This window comes from Mesoplodon bidens, assembly GCF_964165515.1.
Source record: "Mesoplodon bidens genome assembly, chromosome: 12".
Taxonomy (NCBI): Eukaryota; Metazoa; Chordata; class Mammalia; order Artiodactyla; family Ziphiidae; genus Mesoplodon; species Mesoplodon bidens.
This window is the reverse complement of record NC_138168.1, coordinates 26,872,359-26,894,479: the sequence shown is the minus strand read 5'-3', so window position 1 is coordinate 26,894,479 and position 22,121 is coordinate 26,872,359. Positions and strand designations below refer to the sequence as shown.

At 43.5% G+C, this 22,121-nt stretch overlaps 1 protein-coding gene across 4 annotated transcripts in view; it reads right to left on the bottom strand.

Moving 5' to 3' along the window:
- Positions 1 to 22,121, bottom strand: part of ANKRD6 (ankyrin repeat domain 6) — a 213,628-nt gene that overhangs the window by 18,373 nt on the left and 173,134 nt on the right. For 2 of the 4 annotated variants that reach the window (XM_081250564.1, XM_081250563.1), the window contains 6 exons: positions 21,851 to 21,949; positions 20,529 to 20,606; positions 16,205 to 16,309; positions 14,735 to 14,869; positions 14,255 to 14,440; positions 13,641 to 13,793 (listed from right to left, as the gene is read on the bottom strand). In XM_081250564.1, the coding sequence (XP_081106690.1) occupies positions 13,641 to 13,793; positions 14,255 to 14,440; positions 14,735 to 14,869; positions 16,205 to 16,309; positions 20,529 to 20,606; positions 21,851 to 21,949 (756 nt within the window). The remainder of the gene's footprint in view (positions 1 to 13,640; positions 13,794 to 14,254; positions 14,441 to 14,734; positions 14,870 to 16,204; positions 16,310 to 20,528; positions 20,607 to 21,850; positions 21,950 to 22,121) is intronic. The other 2 variants (XM_081250566.1, XM_081250565.1) reach the window with 1 other exon arrangement.

Here is a 22,121-nt window from a genome sequence, read left to right as displayed (position 1 = left end):
TGCTGCCACCACCAAGAAGCCTGTGTGCGAGCACAGGTCACTCTCCACACCTCCCCTCCCTGGAGCCTGTGCAGCCCGCCACTGCCAGGGTCCCGGGATCCAGGGACAACTTCCCCGGGAGAACGCACGGCGCGCCTCAGGCTGGTGCAATGTCATGCTGGCCTCTGCCTCCGCAGGCTCTCCCCACATCCGTACCCCTCCCTCCCCCGCGGCCTCAGTGAGCCAGAGCCCCCGAATCAGCAGCTCCTTTAACCCCGTCTGAGTGAAGAACAGACGCCCTCAAGCGACCAAGACGCAGAGGCGGGTCCAAATCCAAAACTGAACCCCGGGAGCTGTGCGAACAAAGGAGAGAAAGGTAAATTTCTCCCAGCAGCCTCAGGAACAGCAGATTAAAGCTCCACAATCAACTTGATGTACCCTGCAACTGTGGAATACCTGAACAGACAACGAATCATCCCAAATTGCAGAGGTAGACTTTGGGAACAAGATACATTATTTTTTCCCCTTTTTCTCTTTTTGTGAGTGTGTATGTGTATGCTTCTCTGTGAGATTTTGCCTGTACAGCTTTACTTTCACCGTTTGTCCTAAAGGTCTGTCTGCCTGTTTTTTTTTTTTAACTCTAAAAAATTTTTTTCTTAATAATTTCTTTTATTTTAATAACTTTATTTAACTCTATTTTATTTTATCCTCTTTCTTTCTATTTTTTCCACCTTTTATTCTGAGCCATATGGATGAAAGGTCCTTGGTGCTCCAGCCAGGAGTCAGTGTTGTGCCACTGAGGTGGGAGAGCCAACTGCAGGACACTGGTCCACAAGAGACCTCCCAGCTCCATGTAATATCAAACAGCGAAAATCTCCCAGAGATCTCCATCTCAACACCAGCACCCAGCTTCACTCAACAACCAGCAAGCTACAGTGCTGGACACCCTAAGCCAAACAACTAGCAAGACAGGAAAACAGCCCCATCCATTAGCAGAGAGGCTGCCTAAAATCATAATAAGGCCAGACACCCCAAAACACATCACCAGACATGGACCTGCCCACCAGAAAGACAAGATCCAGCCTCATCCACCAGAACACAGGCACTAGTCCCCTCCATCATGAAGCCTACGACCCACTGAACCAACCTTAGCCACTGGGGACAAACACCAGAAACAACAGGAACTATGAACCTGCAGCCTGCAAAAAGGAGACCCCAATCACAGTAAGATAAGCAAAATGAGAAGACAGAAAAACACACAGCTGATGAAGGAGCAAGGTAAAAACCCACCAGACCTAATAAATGAAGAGGAAATAGGCAGTCTACCTGAAAAAGAATTCAGAATAATGATAGTAAAGATGATCCAAAATCTTGGAAACAGAATAGAGAAAATGCAAGAAACACTTAACAAGGAACTAGAAGAACTGAAGAGGAAACAAGCAATGATGAACAACACAATAAATGAAATTAAAAATATTCTAGATGGGATCAATAGCAGAATAACTGAGGCAGAAGAATGGTAAGTGACCTGGAAGATAAAATAGTGGAAATAACTACTGCAGAGCAGAATAAATAAAAAAGAATGAAAAGAATTGAGGACAGTCTCAGAGACCTCTGGGACATTAAACACACCAACATTCGAATTATAGGGGTCCCAGAAGAAGAAGAGAAAAAGAAAGGGACTGAGAAAATACTTGAAGAGATTATAGTTGAAAACTTCCCTAATATGGGAGAGAAAATACTTAATCAAGTCCAGGAAGCACAGAGAGTCCCATACAGAATAAATCCAAGGAGAAACACACCAAGACACATATTAAACTATCAAAAATTAAATAAGAAAAAAACATTAAAAGCAGCAAGGGAAAAACAACAAGTAACACTCAAGGGAATCCCCATAAGGTTAACAGATGATCTTCCAGCAGAAACTCTGCAAGCCAGAAGGGAGTGGAGGACATATTTAAAGTGATGAAGGAGAAAAACCTACAACCAAGATTACTCTACCTAGCAAGGATCTCATTCAGATTTGATGGAGAAATTAAAACCTTTAGAGATAAACAAAAGCTGAGAGAGTTCAGCACCACCAAACCAGCTTTACAACAAATGCTAAAGTAACTTCTCTAGGCAAGAAACACAAGAGAAGAAAAAGACCTACAATAACAAACCCAAAACAATTAAGAAAATGGGAATAGGAACATACATATCAATAATTACCTTAAACGTAAATGGATTAAATGGTCCCACCAAAAGACACAGACTGGCTGAATGGATACAAAAACAAGACCCATATATATGCTGTCTACAAGAGGCCCACTTCAGACCTAGAGACACATACAGACTGAAAGTGAGGGCATGGAAAAAGATATTCCATGCAAATGGAAATCAAAAGAAAGCTGGAGGAGGAATTCTCATATCAGACAAAATAGTCTTTAAAATAAAGACTATTACAAGAGACAAAGAAGGACACTACATAATGATAAAGGGGTCAATCCAAGAAGAAGATATAACAATTGTAAATATTTATGCACCCAACACAGGAGCACCTCAATACATAAGGCAAATACTAACAGCCATAAAAGGGGAAATCGACAGTAACACAATCATAGTAGGGGACTTTAACACCCCACTTTCACCAATGGACAGATCATCCAAAATCAAAATAAATAAGAAATACAAGCTTTAAATGATACATTAAACAAGATGCACTTAATTGATATTTATAGGACATTCCATCCAAAAACAACAGAATATACATTTTTCTCAAGTGCTCATGGAACTTTCTCCAGGATAGATCATATCTTGGGTCACAAATCAAGCCTTGGTAAATTTAAGAAAATTGAAATCATATCAAGTATCTTTTCCAACCACAAAGCTATGAGACTAGATATCAATTACAGGAAAAGATCTGTAAAAAATACAAACACATGGAGGCTAAACGATACACTACTTAATAACCAAGAGATCACTGAAGAAATCAAAGAGGAAATCAAAAAATACCTAGAAACAAATGACAATGAAAACACGATGACCCAAAACCTACGGGATGCAGCAAAAGCAGTTCTAAGAGGGAACTTTATAGCAATACAATCCTACCTTACGAAACAGGGCACAACTCAAAAAACCAATCTAACCTTGCACCTAAAGCAATTAGAGAAAGAAGAACAAAAACACCCAAATGTTAGCAGAAGGAAAGAAATCATAAAGATCAGATCAGAAATAAATGAAAAAGAAATGAAGGAAACAAGAGCAAAGATCAATAAAACTAAAAGCTGGTTCTTTCAGAAGATAAACAAAATTGACAAACCATTAGCCAGACTCATCAAGAAAAAAGGGAGAAGACGCAAATCAATAGAATTAGAAATGAAAAAGGAGAACTAACAACTGTTAATGCAGAAATACAAAGGATCAGGAGAGATTACTACAAGGAACTCTATGCCAATAAAATGGACAACCTGGAAGAAATGGACAAATTCTTAGAAATGCACAACCTGACGAGACTGAATCAGGAAGAAATAGAAAATATGAACAGACCAATCACAAGTACTGAAATTGATACTCTGATTAAAAATCTTCCAACAGGGCCTCCCTGGTGGCGCAGTGGTTGAGAGTCCGCCTGCCGATGCAGGGGATACGGGTTCGTGCCCCGGTCTGGGAGGATCCCATATGCCGCGGAGCGGCTGGGCCCGTGAGCCATGGCCTCTGGGCCTGCGCGTCCGGAGCCTGTGCTCCGCAACGGGAGGGGCCACAACAGTGAGAGGCCCGCATACCGCAAAAAGAAAAAAAAAAAAAAAATCTTCCAACAAACAAAAGACCAGGACCAGATGGCTTCACAGGTGAACTCTATCAAACATTTGGAGAAGAGCTAACACCTATCCTTCTCAAATTCTTCCAAAATATAGCAGAGGAAGGAACACTCCCAAACTCATTCTACGAGGCCACCATCACCCTGATACCAAAACCAGACAAGGATGTCACAAAGAAAGAAAACTACAGGCCAGTATCACTGATGAACATAGATGCAAAAATCCTCAACCAAATACTAGCAAACAGAATCCAACAGCACATTACAAGGATCATACACCATGATCAAGTGGGGTTTATTCCAGGAATGCAAGGATTCTGCAATATACGCAAATCAATCAACGTGATACACCATATTAACAAACTGAAGGAGAAAAACCATATGATCATGTCAATAGATGCAGAGGAAGCTTTTGACAAAATTCAACACTCATTTATGAAAAAAACCCTGCAGAAAGTAGGCATAGAGGGATCTTTCCTCAACATAATAAAAGCCATATATGACAAACCCACAGCCAACATCATCCTCAATTGTGTAAAACTGAAAGCATTTCCACTAAGATCAGGAACAAGACAAGGCTGCCCACTCTCACCACTCTTATTCAACATAGTTTTGGAAGTTTTAGCCACAGCAATCAGAGAAGAAAAGGAAATAAAAGGAATCCAAATCGGAAACGAAGAAGTAATGCTGTCACTGTTTGCAGATGAATGATACTATACATAGAGAATCCTAAAGATGCTACCAGAAAACTACTAGAGTTAATCAATGAAGTTGGTAAAATAGCAAGATACAAAATTATTGCACAGAAATCTCTCACATTCCTATACACTAATGATGAAAAATCTGAAAGTGAAATCAAGAAAACACTCCCATTTACCATTGCAACAAAAAGAATAAAATATCTAGGAATAAACATACCTAAGGAGACAAAAGACCTGTATGCAGAAAATTATAAGACACTGATGAAAGAAATTAAAGATGATACAAGTAGATGGCAAGATATACCATGTTCTTGAATTGGAAGAATCAACATTGTGAAAATGACTCTACTACCCAAAGCAATCTACAGATTCAATGCATTCCCTATCAAACTACCACTGACATTTTCCACAGAACTAGAACAAGAAATCTCATAATTTGTATGGAAAAACAAAAGACCTCGAATAGCCAAAGCTATCTTGAGAGCAAAAAATGGAGCTGGAGGAATCAGGCTCTCTGACTTCAGACTATACTACAAAGCTACAGTAATCAAGACAGCATGGTACTGGCACAAAAACAGAAAGATAGATCAATGGAACAGGATAGAAAGCACAGAGATAAACCCACACACATATGGTCACCTTACCTTTGATAAAGGAGGCAAGAATATACAGTGGAGAAAAGACAGCCTCTTCAATAAGTGGTGCTGGGAAAACTGGGACAGCTACATATAAAAGTATGAAATTAGAACACTCCCTAACACCATACACAAAAATAAACTCAAAATGGAATAAAGACCTAAATGTAATGGCAGACACTATTAAACTCTTAGAGGAAAACATAGGCAGAACACTCTATGACATACATCACAGCAAGATCCTTTTTGACCCACCTCTTAGAGAAATGGACATAAAAACAAAAATCAACAAATGGGACCTAAAGAAACTTCAAAGCTTTTGCACAGCAAAGGAAACCATAAACAAGACCAAAAGACAACCCTCATAATGGGTGAAAATATTTGCAAATGAAGCAACTGACAAAGGATTAATCTCCAAAATTTACAAGCAGCTCATGCAGCTCAATAACAAAAAAATAAACAACCTAATCCAAAAATGGGCAGAAAACCTAAATAGACATTTCTCCAAACAAGATATACAGATTGCCAACAAACACATGAAAGAATGCTCAACATCATTAATCAACATCATTAATCATTAGAGAAATGCAAATCAAAACTACAATGAGATATCATCTCACACCAGTCAGAATGGCCATCATCAAAAAATCTAGAAACAATAAATGCTGGAGAGGGTGTGGAGAAAAGGGAACACTCTTGCACTGTTGGTGGGAATGTAAATTGATACAGCCAATATGGAGAAGAGTATGGAGGTTCCTTAAAAAACAAAAAATAGGGCTTCCCTGGTGGCGCAGTGGTTGAGAGTCTGCCTGCTGATGACGGGGACACGGGTTCGTGTCCCGGTCCGGGAGGATCCCACGTGCCGCAGAGCGTCTGGCCCTGTAAGCCATGGTCGCTGAGCCTGGGCATCTGGAGCCTATTCTCCACAACGGGAGAGGCCACAACAGTGAGAGGCCCGCGTACCACACACACACACACACAAAAATAGAATTACCATACAACCCAGCAATCCCACTACTGGGGCTATACCCTGAGAAAACCATAATTCAAAAAGAGTCATGTACCAAAATTTCACTGCAGCTCTATTTACAATAGCCAGGAGATGGAGACAACCTAAGTGTCCATCAACAGATGAATGGATATAGAAGATGTGGCACATACATACAATGGAATATTACTCAGCCATAAAAAGAAACGAAATTGAGTTATTTCTGGTGAGGTGGATGGACCTACAGTCTTTCATACAGAGTGAAATCAGAAAAACAAACACTGTATGCTAATACATATATATGGAATATAAGAAAAAAAATGGTCATGAAGAACCTAGGGGTAAGACGGGAATAAAGACACAGACCTACTAGAGAATGGACTTGAGGATATGGGCTGGGGGAAAGGTAAGCTGTGACAAAGGGAGAGAGTGGCATGGACATATATATACTACCAAACGTAAAACAGATAGCTAGTGGGAACCAGCCGCATAGCACAGGGAGATCAGCTCAGTGGTTTGTGACCACCTAGAGGGATGGGATAGGGAGGGTCAAAGGGAGGGAGATGCAAGAGGGAAGAGATATGGGAACATATGTATATGTATAACTGATTCACTTTGTTATAAAGCAGAAAGTAACACACCATTGTAAAGCAATTACACTCCAATAAAGATGTAAAAAAAAAAAACCAAAAGAATCTGCCTGCCAATGCGGGGGACACGGGTTCGAGCCCTGGTCTGGGAAGATCCCACATGCTGTGGATCAACTAAGCCTGTGCACCACAACTGCTGAGCCTGCGCTCTAGAGCCCATGCTCCGCAACAAGAGAAGCCACCGTAATGAGAAGCCTGCACACCGCAACGAAGAGTAACCCCTGCTCGCCACAACTAGAGAAAGCCTGTGCACAGCAATGAAGACACAGCCAATAGTAAAAAAAAAAAAAAAAAAAAAAAAGAAAAACAAGAAAAACAAATATTTGGGGAGAAATAAGAAAATCTGAATATGGATGGATATTATGCAATTAGTGTTAATTTCCTCAGATGTGAAAATGGTACTGTGTTAGGAAGGACAAAATCCTCATTCTTAGTCAATGTGCTCTGGAGTACTTAGAGGTGAGGGGTCAGGACAGTCTACAGCTAAATCTCAAACAGTTCAGCAAAAGAACAAAAAGTGTGTGAGAGAGACAAAGCAAACGTGGCAACATAGTAACGACTGGTTGAACCTAGGTGAAGAGTGAACAAGCATTCATTAAGCTATCATTTCGAGTTTTCTGTATATATGCCAACTTCCAAAATAAAGTTGGCAAAATAAAACAAGACAGACATGGTTATATTACTTTAGTGTACAGTGGGAAACGGGTGTGAAGCACACAGACATAAAAAGACTGGAAGGAAAAAAACCCAAACATTAATAGTGCTTTCTCTTCATAGTGGGCTTATAGGTGATTTTATTTTCCTTCCTAGTTTTCATATTTTTAAAAAATGCTCCATAATGGGTATGTTATTTTTATAATCAGAAGCAATTTAAACATGCTCCTAAAAAATGTTAAGTCAATGCCTTTAAAGGAATCACACATCATCTGGAAGATGGCGGAGTAGAAGGACATGCTCTCACTCCCTCTTGCAAGAGCACCAGAATCACAACTAACTGCTGAACAATCATCAACAGGAAAACACTGGCACTTACCAAAAAGATACCCCACATCCAACGACAAAGGAGAAGCCACAATGAGACGGTAGGAGGGGCGCAATCATAATAATATCAAATCCCATAACTGCTGGGTGGGTGACTCACTAACTGGAGAACGCTTACACCACAGAAGTCCACCCACTGGAGTGAAGGTTCTGAGCCCCATGTCAGGCTTCCCAACCAGGGGGTCTGGCAATGGGAGGAGGAATTCCTAGAGAATCAGACTGTGAAAGCTAGCAGGATTTGATTGCAGGACTTCGACAAGACTGGCGGGAAACAGAGACTCCACTCTTGGAGGGCACACACAAAGTAGTGTGCACATCAGGACCCAGGGGAAGGAGCAGTGACCCCATAAGAGACTGAACCAGACCTAACCAGCTAGTGTTGGAGGGTCTCCTGCAGAGGCGGGGGGTAGGTGTGGCTAACTGCGGGGACAAGTACACTGGCAGCAGAAGTTCTGGGAAGTACTCCTTGGCGTAAGCCCTCCCAGAGTCCGCCATTAGCCCCACCAAAGAGCCCAGGTAGGCTCCAGTGTTGGGTTGCCTCAGGCCAAACAACCAACAGGGAGGGAACCCAGCCCCACCCATCAGCAGACAAGTGGATTAAAGTTTTACTGAGCTCTGCCCACCAGAGCAACACCCAGCTCTACCCATCACCAGTCCCTCCCATCAGGAAACTTGCACAAGCCTCTTAGATAGCCTCATCCACCAGACGGCAGACAGAAGCAAGAAGAACTACAATCCTGCAGCCTGTGAAACAAAAACCACATTCACAGAAAGATAGACAAGATGAAAAGGCAGAGGGCTATGTACTAGATGAAGGAACAAGATAAAACCCCAGAAAAACAACTAAATGAAGTGGAGATGGGCAACCTTCCAGAAAAAGAATTCAGAATAATGATAGTAAAGATGATCCAGGACCTCAGAAAAAGAATGGAGGCAAAGATCAAGAAGATACAAGAAAAGTTTAACAGAGTTGAACAGTACAATAACTGAAATGAAAAATACACTAGAAGGAATCAATAGCAGAATAACTGAGGGAGAAGAACAGATAAGTGACCTGGAAGACAGAATGGTGGAATTCACGGCTGCAGAACAGAATAAAGAAAAAAGAATGAAAAAAAATGAAGACAGCCTAAGGGACCTCCGGGACAACATTTAACACAACATTCACATTATAGGGGTCCCAGAAGGAGGAGAGAGAGAGAGAGAAAGGACCCTAGAAAACATTTGAAGAGATTATAGTCAAAAACTTACCTAACGTGGGGAAGGAAATAGCCACCCAAATCCAGGAAGTGCAGAGAGTCCCATACAGGATAAACCCAAGGAGAAACACACCGAGACACATAGTAACCAAACGGGCAAAAATTAAAGACAAAGAAAAATTACTGAAAGCAGCAAGGGAAAAATGACAACATACAAGGGAACTCCCATAAGGTTAACAGCTGATTTCTCAGCAGAAACTCTACAAGCCTGAAGGTAGTGGCATGACATATTTCAAGTGATGAAAGGGAAGAACCTACAACCAAGATTACTTTATCCAGAAAGGATCTCATTCAGATTCAACGGAGAAATCGAAAGCGTTACACACAAGCAAAAGCTAAGAGAATTCAGCACCACCAAACCAGCTTTACAACAAATGCTAAAGGAACTTCTCTAAGTGGGAAACACAAGAGAAGAAAAGGACCTAAAATAACAAACCCAAAACAATTAAGAAAATGGGAATAGGAACATACATAGCGATACTTACCTTAAACGTGAATGGATTAAATGCTCCAACCAAAAGACACAGGCTTGCTGAATGGATACAAAAACAAGACCCATATATGTGCTATCTACATGAGACCCCCTCAGACCTAGGGACACATACAGACTGAAAGCGAGGGGATGGAAAAAGATATTCCATGCAAATGGAAATCGAAAGCTGGAGTAGCGATACTCATATCAGATAAAATAGACTTTAAAATAAAGAATGTTACAAGAAACAAGGAAGGACACGACATAATGATCAAGGGATCAATCCAAGAAGAAGATATAACAGTTACAAATATATATGCACCCAACATAGGAGCACCTCAATACATAAGGCAACTGCTAACAGCTATAAAAGAGGAAATTGACAGTAACACAATAATAGTGGGGGACTTGAACACCTCACTTACACCAATGGACAGATCATCCAAACAGAAAATTAATAAGGAAACACAAGCTTTAAATGACACAATAGACCAGATAGATTTAATTGATATTTATAGGACATTCCGTCCAAAGACAGCAGATTACACTTTCTTCTCAAGTGCGCACGGAATATTCTCCAGGATAGATCACATCTTGGGTCATAAATCAAGCCTCAGTAAATTTAAGAAAATTGAAATCATATCAAGCATCTTTTCTGACCACAACGTTGTGAGATTAGTATCAATTACAGAGACAAAAACATAAAAAAACACAAACACATGGACACTAAACAATACGTTACTAAATAACCAACGGATCACTGAAGAAATCAAAGAAGAAATTAAAAAAATACCTAGAGACAAATGACAATGAAAACACGATGATCCAAAACCTATGGGATGAAACAAAAGCAGTTCTAAGAGGGACGTTTATAGCAGTATAAGCCTACATCAAAAAACAAGAAAAATCTCAAATAAACAATCTAAACTTACACCAAAAGGAACTAGAGAAAGAAGAACAAACAAAACCCAAAGTTAGCAGAAGGAAAGAAATCATAAAGATCAGATCAGAAATAAATGAAATAGAAACAAAGAAAACAATAGCAAAGATCAATAAAACTAAAAGCTGGTTCTTTGAGAAGATAAACAAAATTGATAAACCATTACTAGCCATACTCATCAAGAAAAAGAGGGAGAGGACTCAAATCAATAAAATTAGAAATGAAAAAGGAGCAGTTACAAAAGACACCGCACAAATACAAAGCATCCTAAGAGACTGCTACAAGCAACTCTACACCAATAAAATGGACAACCTGGAAGAAATGGACAAATTCTTAGAAAGGTATAACCTTCCAAGACTGAACCAGGAAGAAAGAGAAAATATGAACAGACCAATTACAAGTAATGAAATTGAAACTGTGATTAAAAATTTTCCAACAAACAAAAGTCCAGGACCAGATGGCTTCACAGGTGAATTCTATCAAACATTTAGAGAAGAGCTAACACCTATCCTTCTCAAACTCTTCCAAAAATGTGCAGAGGAAGGAACACTCCCAAACTCATTCTATGAGGCCACCATCACCCTGATACCAAAACCAGACAAAGATACTACAAAAAAAGAAAATTACAAACCAATATCATTCACGAATACGGATGCAAAAATCTTCAACAAAATACTAGCAAACAGAATCCAACAACCCGTTAAAAGGATCATACACCATGATGAAGTGGGATTTATCCCAGGGATGCAAGGATTCTTCAGTATACACAAATCAATCAATGTGATACACCATATTAACAAATTGAAGAAGAAAAACCATATGATCATCTCAATAGATGCAGAAACAGCTTCTGACAAAATTCAACACCCATTTATGTAAAAAACTCTCCAGAAAGTGGGTATAGAGGGAACCTACCTCAACATAATACAGGCCATATACGACAAACCCACAGCAAACATCATTCTCAAAGGTGAAAAACTGAAAGCATTTCCTCCAAGATCAGGAACAAGACAAGGATGTCCACTCTCACCACTATTATTCAACATAGTTTTGGAAGTCCTAGCCATAGCAATCAGAGAAAAAAAAGAAATAAAAGGAATCCAAATTGGAAAAGGAGAAGTAAACCTGTCACTGTTTGCAGATGACATGATACTACACCTAAAGAATCCTAAAGATGCCATCAGAAAACTACTAGAGCTAATCAATGAATTTGGTAAAGTTGCAGGATACAAAATTAATGCACAGAAATCTCTTGCATTTCTATACACCAATGATGAAAAGTCTGAAAAAGAAATTAAGGAAACACTCCCATTTACCACTGCAACAAAAAGAATAAAATACCTAGGAATAAACCTATCTAGGGAGACAAAATACCTGTATGCAGAAAACTATAAGACACTGATGAAAGGAATTAAAGATGATACAAACTCATGGAGAGATATACCATGTTCTGGATTGGAAGAATCAGTATTATGAAAATGACTATACTACCCAAAGCAATCTACAGATTCAATGCAATCCCTATCAAATTACCAATGGCATTTTTTACAGAACTAGGACAAAAATCTTAAAATTTGTATGGAGACACAAAACACCCTGAATAGCCAAAGCGTTCTCGAGGGAAAAAAATGGAGCTGGAGGAATCAGACTCCCTGACTTCAGACTATACTACAAAGATACAGTAATCAAGACAATATGGTACTGGCACAGAAACAGAAATATAGATCAATGGAACAGGTTAGAAAGCACAGAGATAAACCCACGCACCTGTGGTCAACTAACCTATGACAAGGGAGGCAAGGATATACAATGGAGAGAAGACAGTCTCTTCAATAAGTGGTGCTGGGAAAACTGGACAGCTACATGTAAAAGAATGAAATTAAAACACTCCCTAACACCATACACAAAAATAAACTCAAAATGGATTAAAGACCTAAATGTAAGGTCAGATACTATAAAATTCTTAGAGGAAAACATAGGCAGAACACTCCATGACATAAGTCACTGCAAGATCCTTTTTGACCCACCTCCTAGAGTAATGGAAATAAAAACAAAAATAAACAAATGGGACCTAAGAAACTTAAAAGCTTTTGCACAGCAAAGGAAACTACAAACAAGATGAAAAGACAACCCTCAGAATGGGAGAAAATATTTGCAAACAAAACAACTGACAATGGATTAATCTCCAAAATATACAAGCAGCTCAACCTGATCCAAAAATGGGCAGAAGACCTAAATAGATATTTCTCCAAAGAAGATGTACAGACTGCCAACAAACACATGAAAGGATGCTCAACATCACTCATCATTAGAGAAATGCAAATCCAAACTACAATGAGGTATCACCTCACACCAGTCAGAATGGCCATCCTCAAAAAATTTACAAACAATAAATGCTGGAGAGGGTGTGGAGAAAAGGGAACCCTCTTGCACTGTTGGTGGGAATGTAAATGGATACAGCCACTATGGAGAACAGTATGGAGGTTCCTTAAAAAACTAAAAATAGAACTACCATACGACCCAGCAATCCCACTACTGGGCATATACCCAGAGAAAACCATAATTCAAAAAGACACATGCACCCCAATGTTCACTGCAGCACTGTTTACATAGCCAGGTCATGGAAGCAACATAGATGCCCATCAACAGACGAATGGATAAAGAAGATGTGGTGCATATATACAATGGAATATTACTCAGCCATAAAAAGGAATGAAATTGGGTCATTTGTAGAGACGTGGATGGATCTAGAGACTGTCATACAGAGTGAAGTAAATCAGAAAGAGAAAAATAAATATCGTATATTAACGCATATATGTGGAACGTACAAAAATGGTACAGATGAACCAGTCTGCAGGGCAGAAACAGAGACACAGATGTAGAGAACAAATGTATGGACACAAAGTGGGGAAAGCGGCGGGAGAGTGGGATGGTGGTGGGATGAATTGGGAGATTGGGATTGACATGTATACACTGATGTGTATAAAATGGATAACGAATAAGAACCTGCTGTATAAAGAAATAAAATTAGGAAAAAAAAAGAAATCACAGGTCTCTTTCCCTGACAGCCTGCCCGACACGCTCAGGGCAGAGTCTGCAGAACAGAAAGGTGTGCTGAGGTCTGATTTCAGTTTCTACCAGGACACCATGCCATGAGAAGGATGGCAACCGCTTACTTGGTGCTGGGTCTTATTCTCCATGTGCCCCAGCTTCGCGTTCATCTTATCCTGAACGGACACCAGCTCTGCTTTGATCTCCTCCACAGCTGCCTCCAACTGATTCTCCAGCTTGTTGATCAGGGGTTCACATCGACAGCCGTTTATTGGTGCCTAAGAGGGAAGACAAAAAGGCATCAATCCAAGTGGTTCGTTCCTTCTGAAAATATGTGTCTGTCAGTCCACCAGGGGACCACACGTGATGGAGGAGACTCATCCCTGTGGTAACTTTGGACTGACAGGCCAAGCCTTGGCTCCGTAGATGTTAAGAAGATTCAGAGAGTGTAACATATGGTCCCAGTCCTCAAGCTGCTTTTATCCACTATCCGGCCTCAAGATTATCTATGCAGTCACCTAAGGATGGTGCAGAGAGCCTTGTAACATCCCTGTGCTCTCCAGGCCTAAGTGGCAGGAGGGTACTGCACAGTTTAGGTGGGGAGGGCCAGCTGGCTGATCTTCAAAGCTCATGCCTTCTGTAGTCACCGCCAAAAGTGGACATTAGCCCCCAGCAACAGGGTTACACAGACACCTCGCTTACGGCCTACAGTTCTGCCCTGACAGGGCCCAGCAGGTACCTGCATCACTTTGCCATCCTTGCCCCGGTACAGCGTGTAGAGCTGGTACGCTCTGAACTCGTGGGGGGCGGCTGGTGGTGAACAGCGATGCCTGGGCCTCTTTTTAGGGTGACTGTGAGTGTGCGAGCTCTTCTGCTGTCCAGGCTGCTGGTCTGCTGGTGGGGTGGGGTCAGAAAACGCTGACGCCTGTGGGAGAGAAGGCGACAGCCACCCTGAGTGCCGTGACATCTGCGAGCCTGACGCCCAGCCAGCGGCTCCCGTCTGGCCCGCCTTGCTAGTCTCTCGGTGTTCTACGCCAGGTACGTGTCAAAAGAGATGTACCAGCATGCTTACCTTGTGTCCGCAGCCGGCCGGGGCCGATTTCTGTGCTCTGGCTATCCAGAGCATCTGGATATGAGAGCATCTGGCACGATGCTATCCCAGGGCCCTCCGCCAGCCCTCCCTCCCAGCCTTCTTGGCAGCTCTCACGTGCCTCCTGACCTTGGGCCTTGACTTCTTCTGCCTGTTGTCCTTTGCTCTGGGCTCCGGGGAGGCGGACAGGAAATCTTCTCTGGACTCTTCTTTTCTGGGTACAGCCTGTTCACTGCTATGGGTGTCTCCTGCTGAGACACTTCCCTACAGAGAAAAAAAAGCCCAGAAACCTCTTCTACTTGATCCCCCAGCCTTTTTCAATAATGGCATAAAATTTCCCAGCCTCCATCCACTAAAGGACCCCTGGGAATCTTTAGCAAATGACAAATTTCAGACATAGGAAGCACTGCTTGGTGGTTTTAACTGAACACCCGTGCTTTTCCTGGTGAGTTGAATGTTTGGTTTTTCACTTATTAGGTGCCAAACTAGATATCGCCTTGGGTCTAACTATGTTCTGCAACTTTAGGAACGCAGTACACACAAAACACCTCAGCATTAGAGAGTTTTTGGTCTTTTACATTTCATCAAAAAGACAACGCCACTCATTCTTTGATCTTGGACCCTCACAATTCACAGAGGAGAGAGAACCTTCTGAAATGGAAAAAAACCAAATCACATTTCTGGTCCTTGTGAGAACTTTTACAAGTTAATATGTACAATTCACACACGGGAACCTAATGCGAGTTACAATGCCTTAACCCTGGAAATTGGTAAGATTTTCAAACAGAGAGAAAAACAAATAGTTGGTATAAAATTTTATGTGCCAGAAGTTGTCTCTATATCCTAGTCGTCTTCTTCCTGGGAGAGCTGAAAGGCATGGTTCACTCCAGGGCTGCTGGGCACAGCTGTGCAAGCTGTTCACTGCACAAAGGCACCTAGCCGAGGGCTTAAGTGGGGCTGAGGGAGCTGAAGTCCATCTTGGGCTCTATTCACCATACGTGCCCTGTGCTAGGCTGGTCTGCCCAGAAGGCATGTTTTTCTAACTTGCACAGAGGAGCCGTATGGGCTAGCACAGCCTCTGTTCACTCCCTAAGGGGAAGGAGGGGCAAAAAGCTACGCCACTGGTCCTCCAACTGTAGTCCACATTGGAATCACCTGGAGGGCTTGTTCAAACACAGATTGCTGGGCCCTACCCCAGAGTTTCTGATCCAGTGGGTCTGGGGTGAGGCCCCCAAATTTGCATTTCTACCAAGGCTCCAGGTGACAAGCGGATCCACATTTTGAAAACCTCTGCTCTACATGATGAAGGGTGGGGTGTCAGAGAGGCTGTGCTGTCCACATGGAAGCGACAAGGCCACGGATGCACGGGGCTCGCAAATACAGCCACACAGGGTGCTGGAAAAGACGGGCGGCATGAGAGCACACGGCCTGAAATCGCGGAGAGGAGAAGACAAGAGGCCAGAAGGAAAGACGGACAAGATTTGAAGGACCCCGAGGAAAGGAGAGACAGAGGAGGGCCCGGCAGCCGCCAGACGGGCCCGGAGGAGGCGGGGAGACAGTTTCCCACCCTGGAAGTGGGCGGGAGGGCTACCCCCCCACCTTGCTTTGTGCCCCATCATCTCTCGGCACAGACTGAGCTCTCCTCTCTTCCTTGAGCCTCTCTCTCTTTTTCCTCAGGCTTCGCCCACGACTGAAGCGTAAGACCTGAAGGAAGCAAGAGGCATCGTTACAAACCACGGGTGTGCGCGGACCTAATGGAGCCTCCAGCCGAGCGGGGGGAGACCAGGCATTCACATCAAACAAGCGCCTCTAGACCACCCACTATGCCTCCTACATCCTGTGCTGGGCGCTTAGGGTCCCAGAGACGGGAGGACATCATTCCTGACCTTGAGCTCACAGTTTGGACAGCAACACTAACAGGCACTTAGTAATGGGCCAGGGCGTCCACGTAGGCGTGAGCAGGCCGTGCAGGGCTCAGCTCCAGGGAGCACGGCTCACACAGACCAGGATGTGAACGGTGTCCCCTGGAGATGTGTGACAGCAGGCCTGTGCCAGGAATTGTCTATCTTGGGACACTGGATGTAGCCCAGCAGATTTTCTCTTGGCCAAACTGTATCCAAGTCATATTCAAACGTAACTTTAATTCAAGCCTAACTGAGATGTACCTGTGAGCCACGGTACCAACCACGGGGCAGGAGTCTCTTCCCCCAGAAGGCGGCTGTGGTCTGCCCCTTCGAGGGCAGAGAGGTGGAACAGACACAGCCAAGTACACGTGGGACCCCACAGGCCCAGAGGAGCCCAGCAGCAGCTAGCTGGGGATCTTCAGGCAAGTGATCTGACCTCTCTGTGCTCCGTCTTCTCAACGTGAGAACGGGGAGCTGCCGGAATTCACTGAGACAATGTAGGTGGCCGGCGCGCCTTGGACCAGTGGTCACTGGGGGTGTCTCCACCTGCCTAGGGGCCTTAGAGTGCTCAGCTGGCAGAGATGTTTAATCACAGAGTACAGACCTGTGCGCTGGTGGAAACCTTCAATCCCTGGCTCAGGTCCACACCCTTCTCCTCCAGACTCCCTACTCCTAGTTTCAGGGTTCGCCTCCCTTAAAAAAAACCCAAGGGGGTCCAGACGGTGAAAGCACTTTCAAGGCCACACTATCTTTCTGCAATAAAACAATATTCTACTGTCTTCTTATACAGATAGATAAGGGCTCTCTGAAGTTCAGTCTAGTGTTTTTCATCTCAATGTCAGACTTTCTTCTTCTTGTGTTCATTAAATTCAAGTGACACACATTATAAGACACAAAAAGTCCTCCACGGGCAGTGGGTACCTCCTAAATGGAGAATTCCTGACAATATCTGCCTGCAGCTGAACCGGATTTTTAAATTATATTCTCATCCCCTAAAGCCAGCAGTTCTGAAAGTGTCCAGGGACCCGAGTCCATGAGGTTAAGATTATTTTCATAATAGTACAACAACACTGGCATTTTTCATGCTCATTCTCTCATGAGTGTACTGTGGTGTTTGCCAGAAGCTACATCAGTGACATTACAATAGGCTGCATGCAGCAATAAAAGAAGATGCCAGAATTCTAAGTAAGACAGTAAGGAGATGAGCAAAAAATGTAAAACAATGCTACTCTTATTTTTGTTTTGAAAAAGTTTTTTCACAAAATGATGCTATTTATGTTGCTACAAAATGGACTTATTTTTAAATGAATATCTTTAATATTTCTAAACTTTCTTTTCAAATACAGTAATTATTGATAGATATAAACTCACATAAACAGAGCTCTTTATGGGCCTCCGTAATGTTTAAGTAAAAGGGTCTTTAGACCAAAAAGGTCTGAGAGCCAGTGTCCTCAGCTAAATTTTAGACTCAGTAAAAAGTCGAGTCTGATGAAAGGAAGCAAGTAAGGCCCGTTACACATCTGCTTTATAGACACTTAGAACAGGACACAGCTCCAGGATCAGCCTGAAATTCACTTTCCAGAGCATTTGTGAACCACAGCAATAAAAAAGAAGTAACACTCACTTCACCCAAACACAAAATAATCAGAAAAATTCCCTCCATAGACCATGTTATTAGCCAATGAAAACAACTCTGCATGGCTCACAGCCTTTCTCAGAGAGCCAGGCCATCCACCAAATGGACCATCATCAATCTTTCCCACTTCACAGAAATCAGGGAATATTGATCTTAAGGCCTCTGAAAGAAGTGTCCTCTTAGTACTGCTGTGAACCATCGAAATCCATGGTCAACTAAGGTGCCAAGGCAAGGGGATTTCTCGTTTCAGACAAGACCATTTCTATAACCACAGATCAACAGAACAGTATGCATGCAATTTTATGCATATTCCAAAGTTTTTTCTTTGCACTGAAAATAAGGGTTAGGATGTACAATTATGTAAAAAAAAAAACTTAAAAAATATCCTATTTGCTATTCAATATGGGTGTGGGAAACCTAGCTTAAGTCATTTTTTTAATGGAAATGCTAAAGGAGAACCACACAGGAAAACAGTCCACAAGAGAGCTTTATCCCTGTGAATCAAGATTCTTGGGCTCTGGAAGATAAATGACAGGCAGGTTAAAGGCACATCAATCCTCATGTGCTGGGGGACCCTCCATCCCACAAGACTTGATGATCCTCATGTGGCTGAGCACGGAGCTAGCTGTCCATCAAAGTACCAGACACTGAAATGCCAGGTAACTAACGGATTCTGACACTTATATAGCACCCTGTCCTTTTTTTTTTTTTTTTTTTTGCGGTACACAGGCTTCTCACTGTTGTGGCCTCTCCCGTCGTGGAGCACAGGCTCCGGACGCACAGGCCCAGCGGCCATGGCTCACGGGCCCAGCTGCTCCGTGGCATGTGGGATCTTCCTGGACCAGGGCACGAACCTGCGTCCCCTGCATCGGCAGGCGGACTGTCAACCACTGCTCCACCAGGGAAGCCCCCCACCATGTCCTTTTTGATCCGCAAGAGACTAGCATTTTTTTTTTTTTTAAATCCGGATTCCCAGAGGTGATTCTGCTGAGAATTTGTTTGCAAACAGCTAGACAGAAGTGGAGCCTTTTTCCAACAGAGCACCCGACTTGCACCGGTCAGGGGCTCTGTGGATTTTCAGAGCCCACTGAGAAGGACCTTCTCCACGGGCAAGGGGGTGATTGATTTTGCAAGAGACAAAAGCCTTAACCATTTCCAGAAACTGCTAGTTATATCAGGCATGTTTTTAAAACTTAAATGGAATCAAGGCCATGCAGAACCCCAGGCTGGCTGGGATTGGGCCATGGTGCAGCAGGCTGGGGTCCAGACTCTCCCTCTGGCTCCCTAAGACTTTGTCTTCCTGCAGCATCAGCCAGAATAAGGTGGAAAACCAATCAGTGTTCTCTGTAAGAGACTAGCTTTAACTGGGAAATAACCTAAATGTGTAACATTAAGGAAATGGTTTAACAAGATACTGAACAGCAACCAAAGAAAGAATATTATGCTTCCACTGTGATAAATAACTGTAAAGACTACAGAACAGTTTCCTATTACAGTTAGGATAAAGGGCATAATACCAAAGAGTATATACGTTGTGGACACAACTATACAAAAATTATGTGTCTGTGGAAGGTACTATAAACAAAGTTATTTCAGGGTGCTAAAATTATAAATAGGTTATAAATCATCACTATTAAATTTCTTTGTGACTTAGACCGTTTCAACCTCAACTAAGATATCAGTCATCTTCTTAAATTGAATGATGGCCAATAAACCACTATTTAATAAAAAAGGAGAAAACTATACTGTACTCAACTGCCTCTAGTGGACATTTACGGCTTTGTCTGCCCAGACGGATGCCTCATCCCACCTCTGTCTGGGAAATACCTCTTCTAACCACGTGGTCAAACAGATGCCACCATCTTCCTAAAGCACCTCTGTCCCACCTGTTCCGGGCATTTGCCCCAAGCTCGCCAATCATGATCTTCTCCTACGATGTTTTACCGTTTTTATTTATTTTTTGGCCATGCCACACTCCATGTGGGATCTTAGTTCCCCGACCAGGGATTGAACCCGCGCCCCCTGCATTGGAAGCACAGAGTTTTAAACCACTGGACCACCAGGGAAGTCCCTCCTATGACATTTTAAACTGGAACTTTTCCCTGGCTGGGAAATTATGATTCAGGAAACTGGTTGTGACAATGATCCAGCCACAGAGAGGAAATGATGCCCATGTATGAGAACAGCCTGCTGGGCCTGAGATCTCTGGTACCAGGTATCCTGAAGGCTCACGTGGATTCCTACACTTCCTGCTGCCTGGACAGTAAGCCCATCCGTCCCCTTAAGTTGGTCTGAATTGGCTTCAGTAGATGGCAACCGCGGAATCCCAACGACCCTGAAGCCCCCGCATAATCAATACAACAGAAAATGCAACAAATCCTACCTGGGGCGCTTTAGTGAGGAGGAGAGCCACTTCCGGATTATTGTGGTAGCGGGCAGTCTCCAGTGGAGTCCGGCCTGCCTAAGGAAAGGCAAAGGGAGGACCAGTGAGCACGGAACACCAGCCCCGCACATGCACAGCCCAGCGGGGACAGCTCTCCCAGGAGCTAGTGACCCGGTCACACCAGCACCTACACGTGTGCTCAGCGAAACACAACCGTGCATGCGACATGGTCCTGCTCTTGAGCCTCACCCATCCAACAGGGAGCCCAGTCACACCTGAGGACACAGGCACACGGGGTAAGTGCTGACCAAGTGAGCAGTAGGTGTTCTAAGAGACAATGGTCAGGGGCACTGCTCACCCAGGAAGGCTTCCTGGAAAAGGGATGAGGGAGGTAAACAAAACAAAACAGATGGGGTCAAGGTGGAACATGTCACTTGAGAAAATATAAAGCATCATAAAAACCCAGCCGAGCGATACATTTTCCGGGAGTACAATGGAGAAAACACCTGGAAGGGCAGATCAGGGCCCAGCCACAGTCTCAGGAACTGGACTGTGAAAAACATTTAGGAAGCTATGGCCATAACGGAGACTCTAGGGAGATTAAAGCCCAGACCAGGAGTTGAAAACAGTGGGATTCAAGGGAAGGGAAAGGTGCTCATGGCATCATGGGGGAGGTACCACCAATCCAGGTACTAGAGCTGGGGGGGGACTACCCGCCTCGACACCCCCAACTCCCCAGACAACTGTTCCACCCCCAGTGCCCCCCGAGTCTGTGCAATTTCAGGAGCACAGAGATCACAGGCCAACCTTGAGGAAGAGAGGGTGCCTGAGCTGGTGCCTGCTATAGGATGAGAGGGGGAGGGGAGGGGAGGGGAGGGAAGGAGGGAGACATTGAGAGAGAGGGCATGAGAGAAGACGATTTTAGAGAGAAAGCAGTTGGAGTTTTGAGGAAGATTAGCCTGGTGGCCATTTTTCTGAGGACCACATGTGTTTAAAAGGCCTAGAACTCACCTTCGGTAACATCCACTTGCTAGTTTACTTACATGCCCCTGACCCTTTTTCATGCCAGGACATGCTCGCTGAGTTGTCTGAAGATGAGCCCTCAGGGTTTGTAACTCATGGGGCTGCTGAGAGCAAGGGTCCCCTCAAGTCCACCCCCGCGGGCCCCAGGATCGTAGGGTCAGTGCTGCCGCATGGTCTTCCCGAGCAAGCCTGGGTGAGGCTATGCTCTGGAGTCCACAGGGGGCGAGGCAGCGACAACACGCCCTGACCCAGAGAGGGGTGGGAATGCCTTTAGAAACCACTGTTGCAACTCCACTTACGTTATTGACAATGGTCCCATCTGCTCCGGCTTCCAGCAGGATTTTAACCACCTTCTTGTGATTTAGGGCAGCAGCAATATGAAGTGCTGTGTCTCCAGCCTGGAATTAATCAGAAGAAACCCGGCTAAACCCCATCGGATCATGGCCCACAGGCCTCTGGCTTTTTATTCTATGGCCTGGTGGTGGCTTTTCAAAGTCAAACTAAAATCTGTCTTAGACTGACTGACCTTGGCTAAAGTGTTATGTGGTTCTTTTATTATTTTTAACTCAT